At 40.7% G+C, this 20,247-nt stretch overlaps 2 protein-coding genes across 4 annotated transcripts in view; one reads left to right on the forward strand and one right to left on the reverse strand.

Annotated features, from left to right (window-relative positions):
* Positions 1 to 6,887: 6,887 nt before the first annotated feature.
* On the reverse strand, positions 6,888 to 9,242 carry SERP1 (stress associated endoplasmic reticulum protein 1). Its single transcript, XM_032173839.2, has 3 exons — positions 8,712 to 9,242; positions 8,362 to 8,437; positions 6,888 to 7,172 (listed from the first exon to the last, which is right to left on the reverse strand). Exons 1-3 carry the CDS (start codon positions 8,793 to 8,795, stop codon positions 7,132 to 7,134), a joined length of 201 nt encoding a protein of 66 aa, XP_032029730.1. The 5' UTR covers positions 8,796 to 9,242; the 3' UTR covers positions 6,888 to 7,131.
* Positions 9,243 to 9,349: 107 nt separating this feature from the next.
* The window catches only part of EIF2A (eukaryotic translation initiation factor 2A), a 40,905-nt gene continuing 30,007 nt past the window's right edge, over positions 9,350 to 20,247 (forward strand). For 2 of the 3 annotated variants that reach the window (XM_058426438.1, XM_032173838.2), the window contains exons 1-2: positions 9,355 to 9,496; positions 15,256 to 15,325. In XM_058426438.1, coding sequence (XP_058282421.1) covers positions 15,286 to 15,325 — 40 coding nt within the window. In that variant the 5' untranslated portion in view covers positions 9,355 to 9,496; positions 15,256 to 15,285. Of the gene's footprint in view, positions 9,497 to 15,255; positions 15,326 to 20,247 lie in introns of all 3 variants that reach the window. The other variant, XM_032173837.2, reaches the window with a different exon arrangement.

Raw genomic sequence — 20,247 nt, forward strand, 5'->3', positions numbered from 1 at the left:
AATTTGAGATCTACAAATAGCTAGTGATCCTAGGATGGTAGGTGACTTTCAGCCCAGCCAAATATCAATATGAAGGCTATGATTTCTTTTTGTTTTCAGTCAGGAAGGTCCTTCACCCTATCAAAGCTCTACTGGTTTTGCAGCTCACAAAGTCAGCGGTATCTTATTTGCATCAAGTATTTCTAATTTTTCAAAGTAATTTTACCATCATTAGACTTCACTGTATGAGGCAGGTGGGTGTTTCGTTTTCCTCAAGTGAAATGAATGAAGCTGAAGGAGGTTTTGGGATGCAAGACTATGCAACTAGTTAGTGCCAAAGCTGCAACCAGAACTCAGGGCCCTTTTCAATACTTCTTAGAGTTTTGTTTGCAAATAGATCACCTGAGGATCCTGTGAAAATGCAGATTCTGATTCAGTGGGCCTTTGGTGGGGTGTCTATCAGGCTTCCAGGTTACTGCTGGTCCCCAACCTACACTCTGAGTAGCAGATTAGATCAGGCTGAGTTTTTGTTTTTGTTTGAGTTTTGTTGTTGTTGTTGTTTTGTTTTTGACAGGTTCTGGCTCCACTGCCCAAGGTGGAGTGTAGTGGTGTGATCTGAGCTCATTGCAATCTCTGCCTCCAGGGCTCAAGCAATCCTCCCGTCTCAGCCTCCCAAGTAGCTGGGACCACAGGCACATGCTACCAAGCCCAGCTAATTTTTGTATTTTTTGTCGAGACAGGGTTTCATCATATTGCCCAGGCTGGTCTTGAACTCCTGAGCTCAAGCAACCCACCTGCCTTGGCCTCCCCAAGTGCTGGGAGTATATAGGCTTGAGCCACCGCACCTGGACAAAACCAGGCTGAGTATTAAACTCTGCTGGGTGAGCTTTCCCTGTGTGTATTTGGCAACATAGATGAATTTTAGTGGGATGTTTACAAAAAGAATCTGGCCTTGAAAAACATCTTTATACTATTCTCAAGAAAGAACAAATGACTTTCTGGATGACGTTCATTGTCTGTGGTACCTTTCTTCTCCACTTAATCCACGAGTAATTAACAGGCAGACTGTGCACCAGTAACTAGGGCTGGAGCTAGGCAGAAACATGCTTGGATACTCCCACTGTAAAATCACCTTTATGATTTAGGCTTTATCTGCAATTACAATCTATCTCAATCCCGAATGTATTTGTGCTTTACGATCTGCAGTTGTGCGTTTATTGGTGCTGCACATGTCAAACAGAAAACAAAGTTGCAGCGTCTTGGTGGTTTACCCTGGTCTCATGGCACTTCTGGGTGCCAGAAGCTAAATATGCTGAGTAGGGTGCTCTGTGTGGCTCCATGGATGACATTTTCCCAAAAGGGTGCTGGAAGTCTCCTTTGCCCAATGTGAGACTTGGTTTGGCAACCACACCACATCCTAAATGATAGTCAAAATGGTGTGGACTTACAGTGGGGAATTCCTTTGTGAGGAGAACAAGCTATCTCTACTCAGGAACTGGATTTGGTTTAGAGTATACTCACCTGGTTTGCATGGGTCTGGCACAGAGAAGGGTGCACTGGTGTGATGTCCTTGTACCGTCCTATACCCTAGGATGGGGCTGAGACAGAAGGCAGCTGACAGCCCACAAGCACCTGCTCTAACAGCAAGCATGGCTGTTTGACTCTTTCCTTATAACCGGACTGACCAGTGTGGTAAAGTGTCAGCTTTCTTTGATAAAGTGCTTTTTTGTTTTCTCAATGACACATTATGAACCATTCTCAAATATGACTGAAAGACAAATATCGCACTGTTGAAGTACTTCCAAATATCAAGCCTATCCTGGAGGAGTTTGTTTAAAGGGTAAAGAAACTGAATTCTGGTGCTGAGCCCAGTCATCAACCAGAGGTCACCAGGCTTGGAAGTAGTTGGGATGACTGTTATACCAGGGTTAGGGGATTTTACAAAAAGACCTGCTTCTTAAAGATTATTCTGATATAAGGCATTCATCGATCTTTTTCACTTCATCACTCAACTAATATGTTGAACTCCCACTGTATGTGTAAAGCTCTGTACTAGCCAAGGGAGCGATGACAGTAGATGAAGAAATAAAGAAAAGATACGGCCTTTGTACTTGAGGATTCCATGTCTGAGAAACTAAGAAACAAAAATAATAAACATGGGAACATAATAAAGCTAACTGGTCCAGAGCTGTAGGTCCCAAAGAGAGTCTTCCTGAATCCCACGGCAAGAGAAAGCTTTACAGGAGAGGTGAAATTAAAGCTGGAAAGGGTAGGTAGTATTGTAATGCAGGAAAAGTGGGCAAAACCACCTAAAGTACAAGGTATCTGAAAAATCAGGGCTAGAACAGTTCTATGGAGGGAAGCTGTGGGGGACAAGGCTGATAGGTAGGTTGTGAAGCCTCTTGAAAACCAAGGCAAAAAGAGTTATTTCTTCCCAATGGCAGTGGAAAGCCATTTGAGGTTAATAAATGTTCAGATTTTACCACCATGGCGAACTCACTGAGTTTCATTAGATTAATACGCAATCTTCAAAGGTAAAAGGAAAACATTACATTCTTAATATAAAAGTGTTTTAAATTGCTAAAAAAAAAAAAGAGGAGACATGCTTAAAGCATCATAATTCCTTGACATTCCACATACTGACTGCCAATTTCATCATTACAAAACCAGTTTTCTAATCCTTGCTCTGCCATTGCTTTATTGGTGTTAGGAAGGACAGTATCTCTAGGCCATATGTCCTCAAATGTAAAATAAAAGGGCCAATCAAGATCATTTCTAAAGCTTCTAAATCAATTATTTCAGTTCAAAATAAATTGTTCTCATTCTCCGTTTGGCAGGCTTTCTCCATAACACACTGTGTTAGAAAATAAAAATTTGTTATTAGTCCATGTAATGATACTGTAATCAGTTTTAACAAATACACAGATTTATTCTATCTGCATTGCAAAGTAGAAATTTGCACACTGGAAAATATTCATTAAACCCTTTGTTATAAAAAGTATCTCTGGGGAGCACATTGCTTCATTTTTCGTACTGGACTATTAAAAATTTTTTTTTTGGCCAGGCATGGTGCCTCTTGCCTGTCATCTCAGCACTTTGGGAGGCTGAGACAGGAGGATCACTTGAGCCCAGGAGTTTAAGAGCAGCCTGGGCAACATAGCGAGACCCCACCTCTATTTTTTTTTTTTAATTAAAAACAAAATAGTTTTACACTTTTCAACAACACAGATGAAATTTTTTTTTTTTTTGAGATGGAGTTTCTACTCTTGTTGCCCGGGCTGGACGGAGAGCAATGGTGCAATCTTGGCTCACTGCAACCACCACCTCCCAGGTTCAAGACATTCTCCTGCCTCAGCCTCCCAAGTAGCTGGGATCACAGGCATGTGCCATCACACCCGGCTAATTTTGTATTTTTAGTAGAGATTGGGTTTTGCCATGTTGGCCAGGCTGGTCTCGAACTCCTGACTTGAGGTGTTCCACCCGCCTCAGCCTCCCAAAGTGCTGGGATTACAGGTGTGAGCCACCGCACCTGGCCCAGATGAAAAATTATTAAACAAGTGTTCTAAGTGTAAGTTTTGCGATCATTCCTATTACCATAAAGTACAAGAAACTTTGGTTCGTTTCTGCTCTCCCCCAATTAACTCTGTGATGGAAAAAAATAAAAAACAACAAAAAAAAATTTATCTGGTTTTACTTGTCTTTTGAAATACTTATTACAATTGTGGTTATGCTTTCATTTTTTTTTTTTTTTTTTTTTTTTTTTTTTTGAGACGGAGTCTCGCTGTCGCCCAGGCTGGAGTGCAGTGGCGCAATCTCGGCTCACTGCAAGCTCCGCCTCCCGGGTTCACGCCATTCTCCTGCCTCAGCCTCCAAGTAGCTGGGACTACAGGCGCCCGCCACCACGCCCGGCTATTTTTTTTTTTTGTATTTTTAGTAGAGACGGGGTTTCACCGTGGTCTCGATCTCCTGACCTCGTGATCCGCCCGCCTCGGCCTCCCAAAGTGCTGGGATTACAAGCATGAGCCACCGCACCCGGCCGGTTATGCTTTCATTTTGTCTGTTCCTTCTCTACTGGTCTGAAAGATAGTTCAGTGTCAGGGCTATGTATTCACAGTTCCATACCTGGCATATAAGTTATTCATTGACTAAAATGCATGTTTTTGTTAATCTGTGAATTGAAGCAGTTGGATTAAATTTTCCATGTCCCTTCTATCTTTATGTTTCTGTGATATATATTTACTTTGAATTACCTAAGCCTAGGCAGTTAATTTTTTCCCTTAATTTCTAGCCTTTTATTGCTCATTAATCCTCTAAGGACATGTGTCCTAATTCAATTTGAGAATAAAGTAGTACAAGTAGCTACTGTGGTACTAAGTTTAGACAGGAAATGCTTCTCTGAGGGAGTGCCATAGTTTGCTGTTGAAGCCAACCAACTCCTACCTCTTGAAGTTAGGGTTTGCATCTAAAAAATAAATTTAAAAACTAAAAAGGCAAGTAAAGGCAAATCAAACTTGAGAACAATTTCTAAACGGAGAATCTGATGCTCTAAGTTTTACAAATAAAGCACAATAAAGTTTTGCTGGTGAACCTGCTACTAAGCCCAGGAACATAATCCAGCTCTACATGGTTGTCCTTTGTACCAATAGAACTCCAGTAACCTCAGTGAGAAGAGTCATGGCCCTGCAGTTGACTATCCACATTTCTTTAATGTAAGTCAAAGCCCATTACAATGCATCCTGTTACAATGGAAATCTTATTTTTGGAAGTCCACTTAATTATTCTGAGCAACACTATACACAACCCAACAGATACAATAATTGACAACTTGTTGAAATGTTAGAGCTAAACCACAAAGAGTAACTGAGTAATGTTGACAACCCCAGTATTTATTCTCATACTATGCTCAACATTAGATGATCTATAAAATTCAACTGGCAAAGGGAGAGCAAAGAATTGTGCTTTATCTTGAGCTTGAATTAGATGACAAGGAGATTAGGAAATCCTAAGTGGAAAAATATTCAAATCATTGTGCTTTCTATATATTTTTCTTACTACCTATTTCCAGTTATAAATCTCACATCTGTGCCTCTGCATACCATTTAAGTACAATACTAAACATTCTTTAAAATCATTTTCTACTAACTATAAAAGGTACACTCAGATAACTGTAAAATCATTTCCTTTTAGAAGAAAAGCATCAAATATTCAGGGAACTTTATTTTTAAAGAATAAATCAAATAAGACACAGCTTTCATTTACCTAAACATGCATAATCCAACCTGAATATAAAATGCACTTAACTGGTAAATTACACATGAAATACAAAGGGAATGCAATTTTACATATGTAAAATGATTGCTAGCTATAGCAATTTAACAGTCAAATTTATCAGAACATTACACATTAAAAAACACAAACAACAACTTAAAGCCAAATATCTATAGTAAACCAAGGAAAATTCTGATATGGAATGGTTTGACTCAAAGCAAAGAATAAGGCACCTGCTATGAATTTAGCGCAACCATAAAACAGAATTAGTTAACCAAGACACTTGTTTCAAAAAGGGAAACAAGTACAGAGATTAACTGGGTGAGAAAGGCAAGTAACAATTTAGTTAAAAACCTGCTGGCCCAAGGTCAGTTGATTCATTTCTTACGCCAGAACAGTTAAGTTCCTGAAAGTCCTTAACCACTCCGCTCCCTTACTGTTCTCCTTGTTTGAGGGTATCAGAAGCCCCCTATGAGGTTCACACTGTGTATAGACTAGGTAGCAGATTTCCCTTCTGTTCCTCTTAAAACAGCTTATTTTAAAAGAAATATCCTGAGGCAATTAACAAAGCAAACACAAGCAGCTTTCTTTCCAACGCATTAATACATAGACACTGCTCAGGTTTTTTTTTCACCAAGTTATGGCTAAGTATACAAATAGCCAATACTTGCAGTTTTCAACAGTACTAGAAAACCCAAAACCTGCCCTATGATCCTCACCCTCACCATTAGTAAAACGTAAATTTGATCAATCATAACCTACAAAGTCATATAACAAAGGGAAGACTAAAGACTGATCATCATCAGTAAATCCATTCAATTCCAGATGCCACTTTAGGCTGATGTGTCTAGTACCCTAATGATTAGGTACTACCTAATGATTGAAAAATCATTAATCTAGAAAAAGCATTTCCAAACTAAGGATAACTTTGTAGTTGATGTGCCTTTTTTTGCTATTAAAAGTGCTATTTAACATGCTAAAATGTCTTATGGCACATTGGACTCAACAGCATGTTCCGATGAGGCATCCATTTTTAGCAGTATTTTTCCCTAGAATTTTGTTTGGCATTGTAAACCCCTTTGATATATTAAAATAGTTCTGGTGGAATCAATGTAACATAAACAAACCTTCCCTGATTGACTTCACTCCACCACGGTAGCTTTTAGTGAAACCACAGTAACTGATTAAGTCAGAAAATGATCAAGTTTTTTTTATGGCATCTTGGGTTACTATACTCACTCATGCAAAATCCAAGGTAGTGTAATGGAAACAATATTGGTAAAACAGATGTTGTGGCTATAAACATCTCCCTTTATATTAGACATTTAGAAGCTTTTAAAAATTTTTAGATGCTAAAGGCTGTGGCAAAACTAGGCTGTGTAGTTGTTCCATTTATAAGCACCTTACTACAGGACAGTTACATGAACCTATAAGGGAGTGTGCTTTCAGTTCAAAAGAGTAATAAAGTGCCTAGCTATATAAAAACCACAAGATTTCAAATTGTAATTTAAGCTAACTGCATTTATACATTAGGGTTAACAAAATCTAGATCCTGTCTATGCAGAGTTAGACTAATTTTTCATACTGTTTTAATAACCACATAAAAAAACTTAATTGACTGAATAAGTAGGGTCCACTACTGTATCTTAACAATCAAATTTTATTGCTTTATTCATGTGGTGTTTTTTGCAAGGCACTGTGGTATGGACTAGAAAACTTGGAATGACTCATGAAGAAACCTTGGAATGACACATGAAGCATGATAGGAAAGTCATTCTGAGGCAGGATGCTTTACTGAATTGTTTTCAACCAGGGTATCAAACATCAGGAATGAGTTCAAGTTAAAATTCACAGGAGAATGGAAACATCTTAAGGTCAGTCACTTCACATGCCCATCCTGATACTTTGAATAATCTGGAAAATTGCTGTAAAAAGAAAGAGCAAATATTAAAATAAGCTTTGAATAAAACAGGTCTGGTGACTAACAAATATTTATTAAGGTAGCTGAAGAATCCAAAGGTACTCTTACATTTGCAAATGGTACATAACTTCAGTGTAATAAGAAGACAGGACTATCTGAATAAATAAAACAATGAAATATCCCTGAGTTATTTTTTTATCTTAGCTTCGCTGAATTTTATGTCTAAGTATCCAAGAGAACTTGCAGATAAGTAATCATTTTACAAAGAACTTAAAGCACCAAAGCAAACAGGTTTTTCCAGCATAGAATTATTTTGGTTTATAAGCATCCTTTTAAGGCCTGGCCTATAACATATGCATGTTTCCTCATTCTCACAAAGCTGAAATTCAATCATCTTCAAGTTATATAAACTGCTTGGCTCTCATCCATTTATCAGGAAAGCTTCCAATTGGTAAGTGCAGAAGGCAAAGTGAAACGTTAAACAGAAATCTCAGTAACTTTAGAATGTGGAAAACAAACATCTACTTCAATATTAACAGCTTGCATATTAAGATGATAAATGAAGAAAGATCTTTTTTTTGTAATCTATTTGCAAAGGCAAGTGTCTGTTACTCTTACAGCAGGCTGCCCCGACACTTTTTTTTTTTTAAACCATGTATCAAACGTTTCTTTTATTAACCTAAAAACATTTGACTCACACATTAAAATGCCAATCAGGTACATTTCCTCTATAGTGAATCAATTCTTTGCACAAGCTTTACTTTATAAAATATACTCAATTTTGACATTAAGACATTAGATTCTGGTATATGTTAAATCAAGTTCTAACATCTATATGTACATATTTATAAGTTTCTTTGCAAAGACTGATAATGGAGTTACAAAACATTCTAAATTCTCATTCCGTTAGGTTTTGTCCGGTCTTACATTTATTCCAACTCGAACATTACAAAGACCTGACCTCCTTTCTGATCTCCTGTGAGTACAAATTAAGCTGGGAGAAGTTTCTGGAGCACCACCCTCTGTGCATATGTGGAACAAGTAATTTGGCTCAGATGAAACAAAATTATGTGGAGTCCTCGGCAGGTGGGTTGAGAACTACGCAGGTAGGACTCACTATTGACCGATCACCACGTCATCCCAAATCCTTTCAACCCAAGAGTCTACCTGATGGGAGCCCCCAAGCCACTTACCAGAACCACAGACAACAAAAATGAAGAGAGCCAATAACCAGGGTCCTACAGACGCCTTCTCTTCTGGGGCATTTCTCTGCAAAAGCGAAAATCCACCATTTCAGATGCAGAGAAACCACTCGGACCCCAGGCTCCCACAGCCTGCACGCCGGTCGCCGACCCCCTCACCTCACAGGTCTCCCCTTCCGTTTCCGAGCCCCCACACTCTGGCGGCTCGCAGACTAGGGCCCCTGCCCCTCCACGGCACCAGCCCACGGTCGGCTGGATCCGGGAGAAAACGCGACGCGGCCCCAGGGACCAGGACTCCGCTCCGGCTGCGGAACGCAGAGGGGCGCCCGCTCTTTCCTTACCGAGGTCTTGGCGACGTTGCCGCGCTGGGTGATGTTCTTGCTGTGCTTCTCGTTGGCCATGCGAATCCTCTGCTTGGCGACCATCTTCGCGGCGCCACCACCTGCCCCAGCCACCCCTCGGACTCGCTCACTCTCCTGCCTCCTCTGGAACCGCTGCGAGGCTCGGCTCGTGGTGCCCGCGCCGCCGGAGCGCCGAGGTTCTCAGGCCAGACGCTAGCTACGGCCGCTGGGCCTGGGCGCGGCAAGCGCGGGGGCTGAGCACAAGCCGGGCGCCGGCCGCCGGCCGCCGACTGACTGACCGAGCGGGGCGGGTGCGCAGGAGGAAGAGAATTGGCCGCCGGGTCGTTCTCGCGCCGCCGTCACCGTCGCCGCCGCCGCCGCCGGGAGCGCGGAGTGAAAGAGGAAGGAAACGCAACGCAACAACGGGAATGCGCAGCCCGCCGCCTCGATCTACTTTGGGTTCGGCTGCCAACGTCAGCACTAGGCGGGCTCCGCCCCGCGGAAGTGCGCGCCCCTCCCGCTGGAGAAGGAGGGCGAAAGCAAGCGCACCCTCCCAAGCTCTGTCAAGCGTCGCCCTAGATCTGCGCGTGCGCGTTCGGGCGCCTTTTCGCGACACTCCGTAACCGGAAGTGAATTGGCCCCGAGGCTGATGGCTCCGGAAACACCAATTCGCTGTCTCCACGCATGAGGAGGCGTGTAGGGGCCGGGTTCGGCCCTCGTGAACTCTCACCCGAGCGGTTTCTTTTTCCGGGACAACATGGCGCCGTCCACGCCGCTCTTGACAGGTGAGTTCTGAAGAAGCGAGGGACTCAGACTAGTTTCTTATTTTTGTCTTTGCCTTTGAGAACTACCCGAGGAGCCGGGGAGTCTGATCTGCCTTTTCTTGTGGCTTGCGGAAAGGCCAGACTGTTGGCTTTCTTGATATAGCGTGGCAATCGGAAGTGAAGTCTCCGCCTCTGGGCTTTCGTATTCCCCCTCCCTTTCACCCATCCATCATTCTTGCCTGCGGATTCATCTTCTACAGAAATAGAAGAAGGGGGAGAAAAACAGAATGTGCTAGTTGAATTTGTGACACATGGGTCTGCAATACTAGTGTTACACGGGCCCTTGTGAAGTCATTTAGGTCTACAATAAGGACAAAGACAAACATATGAGTTAGTCCTCTAGAATGATCACGCACGTTAAATACACCTGGACTTAAGTAATTCCAGATTCTGGGTTTCCGGCCTTAATGAGGTTTGTAGGACTGAATAGGGAGAGTGGAGCTGTAATGCAGGTTTCAAATGATGAAGGTATGGTTGGGAGAGGGTGTAGCAGTGAGCATGACAGAGATATTCTAGCAACATTTGATTTTGAAATGGTTATGAGCATATTAGAAGTAGAACATTAGAGGACTCTTGAAATTTTGAAGCTAAAGACAGAGTGTGTAGTGTTGGAGAAGATAATAAACTTAGATTGGAAAATGCTGGGGAAGTTGCTTTACTAGGGTGTGGCTAAGAGTCTTTGCATATGAGTATTACGTAAGGAAAAGAGAGTCGGGAAGGAAAAGAAGGCTTTGCTTAAGTTCTGATAACTACACAGAAGGAAAAAGTCATTAAGAGAAAGGTTGTCTGCATTTAAGGAGGGAGGCTATTCCCTCCCTTTCTCCCCACCCCTTGAAAGGAACCTTAAAACATTTTTGCTCTTTTTGCCAGTCTACATTTCTATTTTTACATTTTAAAATCTTTGTTATTAAGCACCATGCCCACCGATACTCAGTCTGTCTTCTGCAGTTTAGTCATCATTTATCAAACGCCGACTATAATCTGCTAGATAATATGCTAGGCAAAGACTGTTTAAAAGGCAAAGTTACATAATAAATTTTTTTTTAGGTTCGTAAAGGTAGCTTGTTATTCACAATTTTTAATACTAAATGCTTATTTGAACTCTAATAAAAATACCACGTTTTAAAATCTGATATAACTCCTCCTTCAAAAATACCTACAGTAGTTAGTTCCTCTCTGCTTACAGGGTAGATTCCATCCTATGTAGCATAGTTATGTAACCATTTATAATCCTTGAATTGCTCTTGAGACTCATTTATTTCCTTGCCATCCCATCTTATTTTGTGCTCCATCAATACTGGACTGCTTCTGAGTCCCTTTGAACAACCTGTTTCTTCAGTCTAGTACTATCCTATGCCTCTTGTTGATTTGGCAAACTCTTTTTCATCTGTTGAAATTAAAATTCATTTTAGATATCATTGCTCTGTGAAGCCTTTCGTCACTCTACCCAACAGAGTCAGTCACTTCCTGGGCTATTTTTGTACCTTAAGTATATTTGAAATTTTATTTCACTTACTAAGTAGGATAATTAGCCATTCACTTACCTTTCTCCCCTGCTAGATTGTGATTCCTTCAATGTCAGCGACAAGGTCTTATTCATATCTGTCTTCTCAGTACTAGTGCAGTGCCTGGTAGACAATAGATACTCTAAATCAGGGGTCCCCAACCCCCGGGCCGGACTGGTACGGGGCAAGTATTACCACTTGAGCTTCCCCTCCTGTCAGATCAGTGGGGGCATTAGAGCCTCATAAGAGCGCAAACCCTATTTTGAACTGTGCATACAAGAGATCTAGATTAGATTTATCTGTTTGGACTATCCTTTTAAATTAATGAAGGATAGCCACTTTATAGTAAATTAACCAAGGATGACAGTTGTCTTACAGTGCTTAAAATCAGGGACTTTGTAAGAGCTTAAATGTTGTCTGTTCAGTCTACTCTTCATATTCTTTTTTTTTTTTTTTTTTTTTTTTTGATACGGAGTCTCGCTCTGTCGCCCAGGCTGGAGTGCAGTGGCGCAATCTCGGCTCACTGCAAGCTCCGCCTCCCGGGTTCACACCATTCTCCTGCCTCAGCCTCTCCGAGTAGCTGGGACTACAGGCGCCCGCCACCACGCCCGGCTAATTTTTTTGTATTTTTAGTAGAGACGGGGTTTCACCGTGGTCTCGATCTCCTGACCTCGTGATCCGCCCGCCTCGGCCTCCCAAAGTGCATATTCTTATATTCTTAGAGGCCCAGAGAGATTAAGTGGTCAGATTCACACTGCAAATTGGCAGGATTAGGATTATACTTATGCAGATTGTTCAACTCCATGGTCCATTTTTCTTTCACTAGAACAAACTGTTTAATCTTTTAAACATTCTCAATGTACATATTTCATTCAACAATAGATTATTTTACTTCCAAAATCTTTTGTTAAATTTAGACTCATGGGATTTTAGAGCTGTGAATAATTTGCAGATTAGCCAGTAAATTTTATTAACCCCAAATATTAATTGGGAATGACAAGCCAAAGCAGGTGAAAAAGGGATTTTTTTTTTAAACTCATATAACCTAAAAGCCTCAGTACTGCTAGATCCAGATACTCACATGGCTTCAGAAATCTGCTTTTCTTTCTTTTTTTTCTTTTTTTTTTTTTTTTTGAGACAGTTTCGCTCTTGTTGCCCAGGCTGGAGTGCAATGGCACGATCTTGGCTCACTGCAACCTCCACCTCCCAAGTTCAAGCAATTCTTCTGCCTCAGCCTCCTGAGTAGCTGGGATTACAGGCGTGCACCACCATGCCCAGCTAATTTTGTATTTTTAGTAGAGATGGGGTTTCACCATGTTGGTCAGGTTGGTCTTGAACTCCTGTCCTTGGGTGATCCACACGCCTCTGCCTCCCAAAGTGCTGGGATTACAGGTTTGAGCCACCATGCCTGGCCAGAAATCTGTTTTTCTTCATCTGTAGGCTCTTGCTTTCCTCCAGATTAAATTCATCTTTAAATTGACATTCAGCCAAATGCCCAGCTCCAAAGGAAAGAACACATTTTTGCCAGTAGTCTCAGCAAAAATCTCAAGGCTGGCTGCCTTTGACTTTGCTTGGCTCACCTTTGTATCAGTCAACTTTTAATCATGTAGTCAGGACTAAATTATATTCCCACTCCTGGATACTCCTCAGAAGAAAATGAGCGCCTCCTAAAGAAGAGGAGCTGGGTGCTAGGCACATAAAACAGCAATGTCCATTATGTGAAATTCACGTTGTCTAATCTGCTTGACCAGTTGAAGTCACAGAGATAATTTATTGAAAATTGAGTCATTTTCCTAAACTAATATGTAGTTCAGTGAATGTAAGAGTTGGGAAAAGTATCATATTTTAAAGATGACTACACCCCTGCCATGGGATCCTTGTTTATTGAAGCCCTGTGTTTTTCTCTCTCTAACTCAGGCCTAGAGCAATAAATAGTATGAGTGTCTAAAAAGGCTAGTAAGCTTAGAAAAGATTATGTAGATGTTTAATGTATTTCACGCAGCTACTGTGTGAAACTGGCGTTTATTTGTTGTTTTAATGAAAAGAACTGCTTGCATTCTAGATTTTTCTTTCTGCTAGAACATATTGCCGATCCCCTTTGATTGAAGAGGGAAATCACTAAAAACAGGGAATCACACAAACTCAGAATACGCTATATTAAGCTAACTACACATTGTATTTAGTTTCACAGATGCTTGTAACTAAAAAGGATTCCTTGTTAGAAAGTTACATGTAGAAAAAAATTGTTTCTGTATTGAGAAGTTTTTTAGTCCATATTTATTTTTGCTTTTATTAGTTTTAAAACAGTTTATGTTCTGTTATGGACCTGATTTTGTGTTTTTTCTAATAAACTTTGTATCACAGCTTATCAGGAGTAAAACTGTATATGCTTTTATTAAATTTATTTAATAAAAAAACTGATTAAATCTAGCAAGGCATCTTAGAAGTACAAAATGTCAGTTTGGGCCAGGTGGCCTACAGCTGTAATCCCAGCACTTTGGGAGGCTGAGGAAAGCAGATTGGATTGCTTGAGCTCAGGAGTTTTAAGACGAGCCTAGGAAATATAGTGAGACCTTGTCTCTACAAGAAGTACAAAACTTAACATGGCTTGGTGGTGGGTGACATGATCATGGTTCACTGTGGCCTTGACTTCCCAAGTCCAAGTGATCCTCCTGCCTCAGCCGCTTGAGTAGCTGGGACTACAGGCATGTGCCACCATGCCCAGCTAGTTTTTGTAGAGACAGCATCTCCCTATGTTGCCCAGGCTGGTCTCGAATTCCTGGGCTCAAGCCATCTGCCTGCCTCGGCCTCCCAAAGTACTGGGACTACAGGTGTGAGCCACCACGCCTGGCCTGAGCCCTATTTTGTTTTCCAGCTTCATCATCCTCTAGCCACACAGGCCTTCTTTCCATCCGCTGGGGTTGGGTTTTTGCACTTGTTACTGTTCTCCTTGCTTGTTAACTGCCACTGATCCTTTACATCTCAGTATACAAAACACTTACGGATGCTTTCCCTAACCTTCCATTTTTAGGTCAAAACTCTCTTTTATACCCTCAGTGGTACCATATACCTTTCCTTTGAAGCACTAAACACAGGTATACAATTCTGTATATTTGGCTAATTATTTGATTACTGTTTGCAAAGTTCAATGAGGTCAGAGACAAGGCTGATTTTCTTTCCTATTATTTCGCCAGTGTTCGACACAGGGCCTAGGAGGTGGTTTGTTCGTTTTTTTCCCACTAAGCATTTGTTGACTAAATGAATCTATTTATTTGGTTCAGCTTTAGAAGCATTTAATTCAACCATTTAAAAAAGTATAGTTTAGGCTAGGCACGGTGGCTCACACCTGTAATCTCAGCACTTTGGGAGGCTGAGGAGGGAGGATTGCCTTAGTTCAATGAGACTCTGTCTCTACAAAAAAAAAAAAAAAAAAAAAAAGCCAGGCAGGGTGGCACATGCCTGTAGTCCCAGCTACTTGGGAGACTGAGCCAGGAGCATCACTTAAGTCCAGGAGTTTGAAGTTGCAGTGAGCCTTGATTGTGCCACTGTACTCCAGCCTGGGTGACAGCAAGACCCTGTCTCAAAAAGATAAAATAAATAAATTTAAACATGGAAATAAGTATAGTCTAGTTCTGTAGATGATTTTTTAATCTTGAACTTTGTTTCTACTTAATTTTTTAGGCTATTACTGTCATTGGGGCCTTAAATGAATATGTCTCATTCCACTTGTTCTCTTAGTTTGAGAAATTGTGAATATATTAATATTGCCATATATTTCTGAAAACTTTAAACATGTACTATATTTTTTATTACTTTATATAAAGCATACAGCTATCCTGTGTTCTAATATTTCCATTTTACAGATTGGGTCACAGATTCAGAGGTGGTAACGTATCCAAGTTTCCACAGGCAGTTATAAACTTAGGTCAGGCTCTGAATTCATGTCCTCTTTACCACAAGACAGCTGCCTTTCTTTCAGTGGTGACAAAGTTTCGAGTTTTTGTTTAAAAAGTTACATATTTCTCAGCAATTGTATGATTTTATGTAACAGAGTAAGAAAATATGCCCTTTTGTTGCTAGTATTCTATAGTTCAATGAAATATTTAATGAATTCATTAATATTTTCACGAAAGCTGTTTTTTTAAAAAAGATATTTGTGTTAACTGAGTCTTTATTAATAAAGTAATTGTGGTTCTTTTTATTTTACTTCTTTAGTCCGAGGATCAGAAGGATTGTACATGGTGAATGGACCACCACATTTTACAGAAAGCACAGTGTTCCCAAGGTATGATTTATTTTGTTAAGTAATGTTACAGGGAACATACAGTACAGTCTAAAATGGTTTTGTTGGTGGTGTATTTTGAACAAGAAAGGAAAAGAACAAAAGAAACGAGAACAAAAGAAAGGAAAAGAACAAAGGGAAAAAAATGAACTCGTTTTTATTGTATAATATTATATTGTATAATATTAACCGAAGATGAAAAGAATACATATTCTCTATCAAGGAAAATGATCTTCAGATCTGAAAATAGTAACTTAAGCCTATTTATAAGGTAGGGGGAACAATACTAAGAAAAAGTGTAGACACTAGTGTAATTGAATACAAGCCTTTAGTTTACAAGAGTTTTATCTTAAGGAATGAGAAAAACTTGCAAATTTGATAGCCAAATCACAGCCAGTAATATTAGTGAAATCATAATGAAAAAGATATTAAAAAGGGAGGACATATATATGCACATAGTATATAGCTAGCTAGATTAATTTTTTTTCCCCAAAGAAACAATGGACAAGTAAACCAAAAACTAGTTAAAAATGCTTATCTATAGGGGGAGAGAGTTACAGGATGCAGGGGACACATCTGTGAAAGAGCTTTGGTATAGTTTTGACTTCGGACCATATAATTGTTTTAAATTTAAAAATTAAATTAAAGGCTGGGTGCGGTGGCTCACGCCTGTAATCCCAGCACTTTGGGAAGCCAAGGCAGGCCAGATCACCTGAGGTCAGGAGTTCAAGACCAGCCTGGCCAACATGGCAAAACCCCGTCTCTGGTAAAAATACAAAAATTAGCCGGGTGTGGTGGCAGGCGCCTGTAATCCCAGCTACTCTACTCGGGAGACTGATGCAGAAGAATTGCTTGAAACCGGGAGGTGAGGTTGCAGTGAGCCAAAATCATGCCACTGCACTCCAGCCTGGGCAAAAAGATGAGACTCTGTCTCAAAAAAAAAAAAAAAAAAAAAATTAAAATGGGAAACTAAAATAAGCGATTCTAGCATTATATCAGGTTGGTGGCATAACCATATGAAGACCTGCAAAATTCTTTGTTTTTTGAGACTGAGTTTTGCCCCTGTTGCCCAGGCTAGAGTGCAGTGGTGCAATCTCGGCTTAATGCAACCTCTGCCTCCCAGGTTCAAGCGATTCTCCTGCCTCCGCCTCCCAAGTACGTAGGATTACAGGTGCCTGCCACCATGCCTGGCTAATTTTTTTGTATTTGTAGTGGTGACAGAGTTTCACCGTGTTGGCCAGGCTAGTCTCGAACTCCTGACCTCAGGTGATCCACCTGCCTCATCCTCCCAAAGTGCTGGGATTACAGGCGTGAGCCACCACGCCTGGCCTAATAGTTTTCTTTTTAACTGAAAGTTGATATTGTCATTTGAATCTACTATAGGATAGAGTAAATTAATTGTATTAATGTCGTTAGGCACCGAGATTTTTCAGCATTAGAGTGAAAAGATAGACTTGCCTGTATCAGTATGAACTCATGATTTCTTTTCATAAAACATTTGCATTTCCTAGTTCTGGCCAATGAAAAGGCCTGGAAGCAGCAATAACACAGTAGCAGTGAATACCCCATCCTCACAGATTGTGATCTCTAAATACAATTCTTCACTAAAAGGAACCACTTCCTTGGAGAGGTAGTCAACTCTAGGTCTGGGACAGAAAATGTTCAAGTTGATATAGCAATTTTTGTGCCAGAAAGCAAAGCTGTAAAAGACTAATGAGATTTTGTGAAAGGGTCTTAGGAAGCAACTTGAAGAGATTCACACCAACCTAAGATGGGAACATTAAGAATTATGAATAGAAAGATAAAGCATATCAAGTATATAAATGCTCCCCCGAAAAATCCTTCCTCCATTTAAACCTTACTGGTCAGCATTGGTGGTTGATAGAGTCCTCACTCATTACTTTGAAAATTGATAAATAAAGGGAAGGAATCAAGCATTTATCTCGCCTTTTTTATTATTATTATTATATTTTAAGTTTTAGGGTACATGTGCACAATGTGCAGGTTTGTTACATATGTATCCATGTGCCATGTTGGTGTGCTGCACCCATTAACTCGTCATTTAGCATTAGGTATATCTCCTAATGCTGTCCCTCCCCCCTGCCCCCACCCCACAACAGTCTCCGGAGTGTGATGTTCCCCTTCCTGCGTCCATGTGTTCTCATTGTTCAATTCCCACCTATGAGTGAGAACATGCAGTGTTTGGATTTTTGTCTTATACAAACTGTTTCTCAGAGTAACCAAGTGGTTGATGAGAAAAAGAATTTTATAGACGAATTCCAGTTAATAAATGGAGAATGGATGCTGGATCAGACAGTTACCATTTTGTAATCCTCAAGAAATTGATCTAGGCCACTGGTTCTCAAACTTTACCAAGCATCAGAATCATCTGAAAAGCTCGTTAAAATCCAGATTGCAGCTCTCTTTCCAAATGTTCAGATTCATTAGATCAGCGGTAGGGCCCAATAATTTGCGTTTTTAACAAATTCGCCAGTGATACTGATGCTGCAAATCTGGGGACCCCCCGCTTTAAGAACCACTGATCTAGACAGACGATCATCAAAAGATGCTGAAACCTTTAGCTGAACTGTTTGATGACTGTTAATGGGGAACTTTATAATCAGGCTGTTGTCATCTGACTCTAGTGACCAATTTTTATTAGGCCCAGTTCTCTAGAACCTTGCTATAGGAAGCATGGGCCCAACCATGCTGTACTTCTGAGCCAGTACAGAAATGCATCTCAGGCCCTACCCAACTGACTGAATCAGAATCTGTATTTTAGCTATATCTTCAGATGATTTATATGCACTTTTTTTTTTTTCCAGAGTCTTGCTCTGCCTCCCAGCCTAGAATGGAGTGATGTAATCATGGCTCACTGCAGCCTCAACCTACCAGGCTCAAACAATACTCCTGCCTCAGTATCCCAAGTAGCTGGGACTATAGGCGCATGCCACCATGACTGGCTAATTTTTGTATGTTTTGTAGAGATGGGGGTCTCACTATGTTGCCCAGGCTGCTCTCCAACTCCTGGGCTCAAGAGATCCACCCGCCTTGGCCTCCCAAAGTGCTGGGATTACAGGCCTCAGCCACCATGCCTGGCCTGTGTGCACATTATTTATTATTTTGCACATTATTTATTTACTTAATGTATTTATTTATTTTGAGATGGAGTTTCACTCTTGTTGCACAGGCTGGAGTGCAATGGTATGATCTCGGCTCACTGCAACCTCTGCTTCCTGGGTTCAAGCGATTCTCCTGCCTCAGTCTCCCAAGTAGCTGGGATTATAGGCGCCTGCTACCACACCTGGCTAATTTTTTTATTTTTAGTAGAGATGTGGTTTCACCATGTTGGCCAGGCTGGTCTCGAACTTCTGACCTCAGGTGATCCACCCTCCTTGGCCTCCCAAAGTGCTGGGATTACAGGCGTGAGCCACCACACCTGGCCCTGTATGCACATTAATGTTTGAGAAGCACTACTCTAGAAAACCCAGTCTGGCTGGGCGCGGTGGCTCATGCCTGTAATCCCAGCACTTTGGGAGGCCAAGGTGGGTGGATCACTTGAGTCCAGGAGTTCAAGATCAGCCTGGGCAGTATGGCAAAACCCAATATCTATTTAAAAAACAAAAAACAAAAAAAAACTGTGGCAAAGTTATGTGCTACACTTCATTAGGGTACGCAGTCCCAAGGCTGCAGGAGTAGGGGAGAAAGGGAAATGAGACAGGGAAGGAGTTAAAGCAAATGTGATGGGGTATAATACTGAGCTGACCACAAATCCACAAAATATAGCCAACTTGCTTGGTCATGTGTGCAGAATGTCTCCAGAAAGGCTGTATGGAACATTTGTACTTCAGAACAGTCTGTTGTGTGGAGACGGGGTAAGAAGTTTACTGCAGCCTCTTAGCCTGTTTGGGTTGAATCTGAGTGCCAGAGCTCCTCTGTGTGCTGCTGCAGTGCATGGTGGAAGCCATGTGGAAGTATGGCCTTTAACTCTGCAGACTCGAAGACAACCAGTGGCGTTAGGAGATGAGGTCTCTTCATTGAATAGTTGAGGTGTGGCAGCAGGAAAAGTTAGGTGGATACAAGGAGGCACATGACTGAATCCAGTACAATCTCAGTATCACTAAGAGTAGAACAGAGACATATTTATGTGTCTCCTGGTGAGTTATTATACAGTAGGAACTGTACTGTGCATATCTTCTACGAAAGTTAAAAAAACTTCAAACTCAGAATTTCGTCAGTCTTTTACATGAGTAGTTCTCAAATGTGGCTGCACAACAGAATGACCTGGGGAGCTGTTAAAAAACCCAGATATCCAATCCAAGTATTAGGTATTAAATGATATTAAGAAGTTAATTTTGTGAGATGAAGTGGCATGGTGGTGATTATGTTTTTTTAAAAAATATACTCACTGGTTAGAGATCCATAGTCAAGTATAGAATAATATGATAATGACGACTAGTTTTTGCATTGGAATGTTGTGGTATGAAAGATAAAACTGGGGAATAGATAAAACAAAATTGGCTCTGAGTTAATAGTTACTTAAGCTTGATGATGAGTGCATAGGTGGATTATTATACTTTTTCTCTACTTTTTGTGTATATTTGAAATTTTTCATTCAAAAAATTATACCAGAAGGAAAGAGACAAAATTTCCCAATTGCCAAGACCAAGAAAATAATTGAGTTCTGGATTCTGTAGTTTAGTAAGCTTGTCTTCAGTCTGAAACATGGCTCTAGAATGAGCTACTAAAAGGACAGTGTATAATCATTGAGATAAGGGAGTGTTTATTAAGTCAAAATGAGCTTCCTAAGAACAAATTGTTTCAAGCTTATCTTGTTTCCTTTCTGGGTAGAATTTCCAGACAGAATAATAGAATACACATCAGAATAATAGAACTGTAAACATAATTTTGGCAAAATATCTGAG

This window comes from Hylobates moloch, unplaced genomic scaffold (genome assembly GCF_009828535.3).
Source record: "Hylobates moloch isolate HMO894 unplaced genomic scaffold, HMol_V3 SCAFFOLD_13, whole genome shotgun sequence".
Lineage (NCBI taxonomy): Eukaryota > Metazoa > Chordata > Mammalia > Primates > Hylobatidae > Hylobates > Hylobates moloch.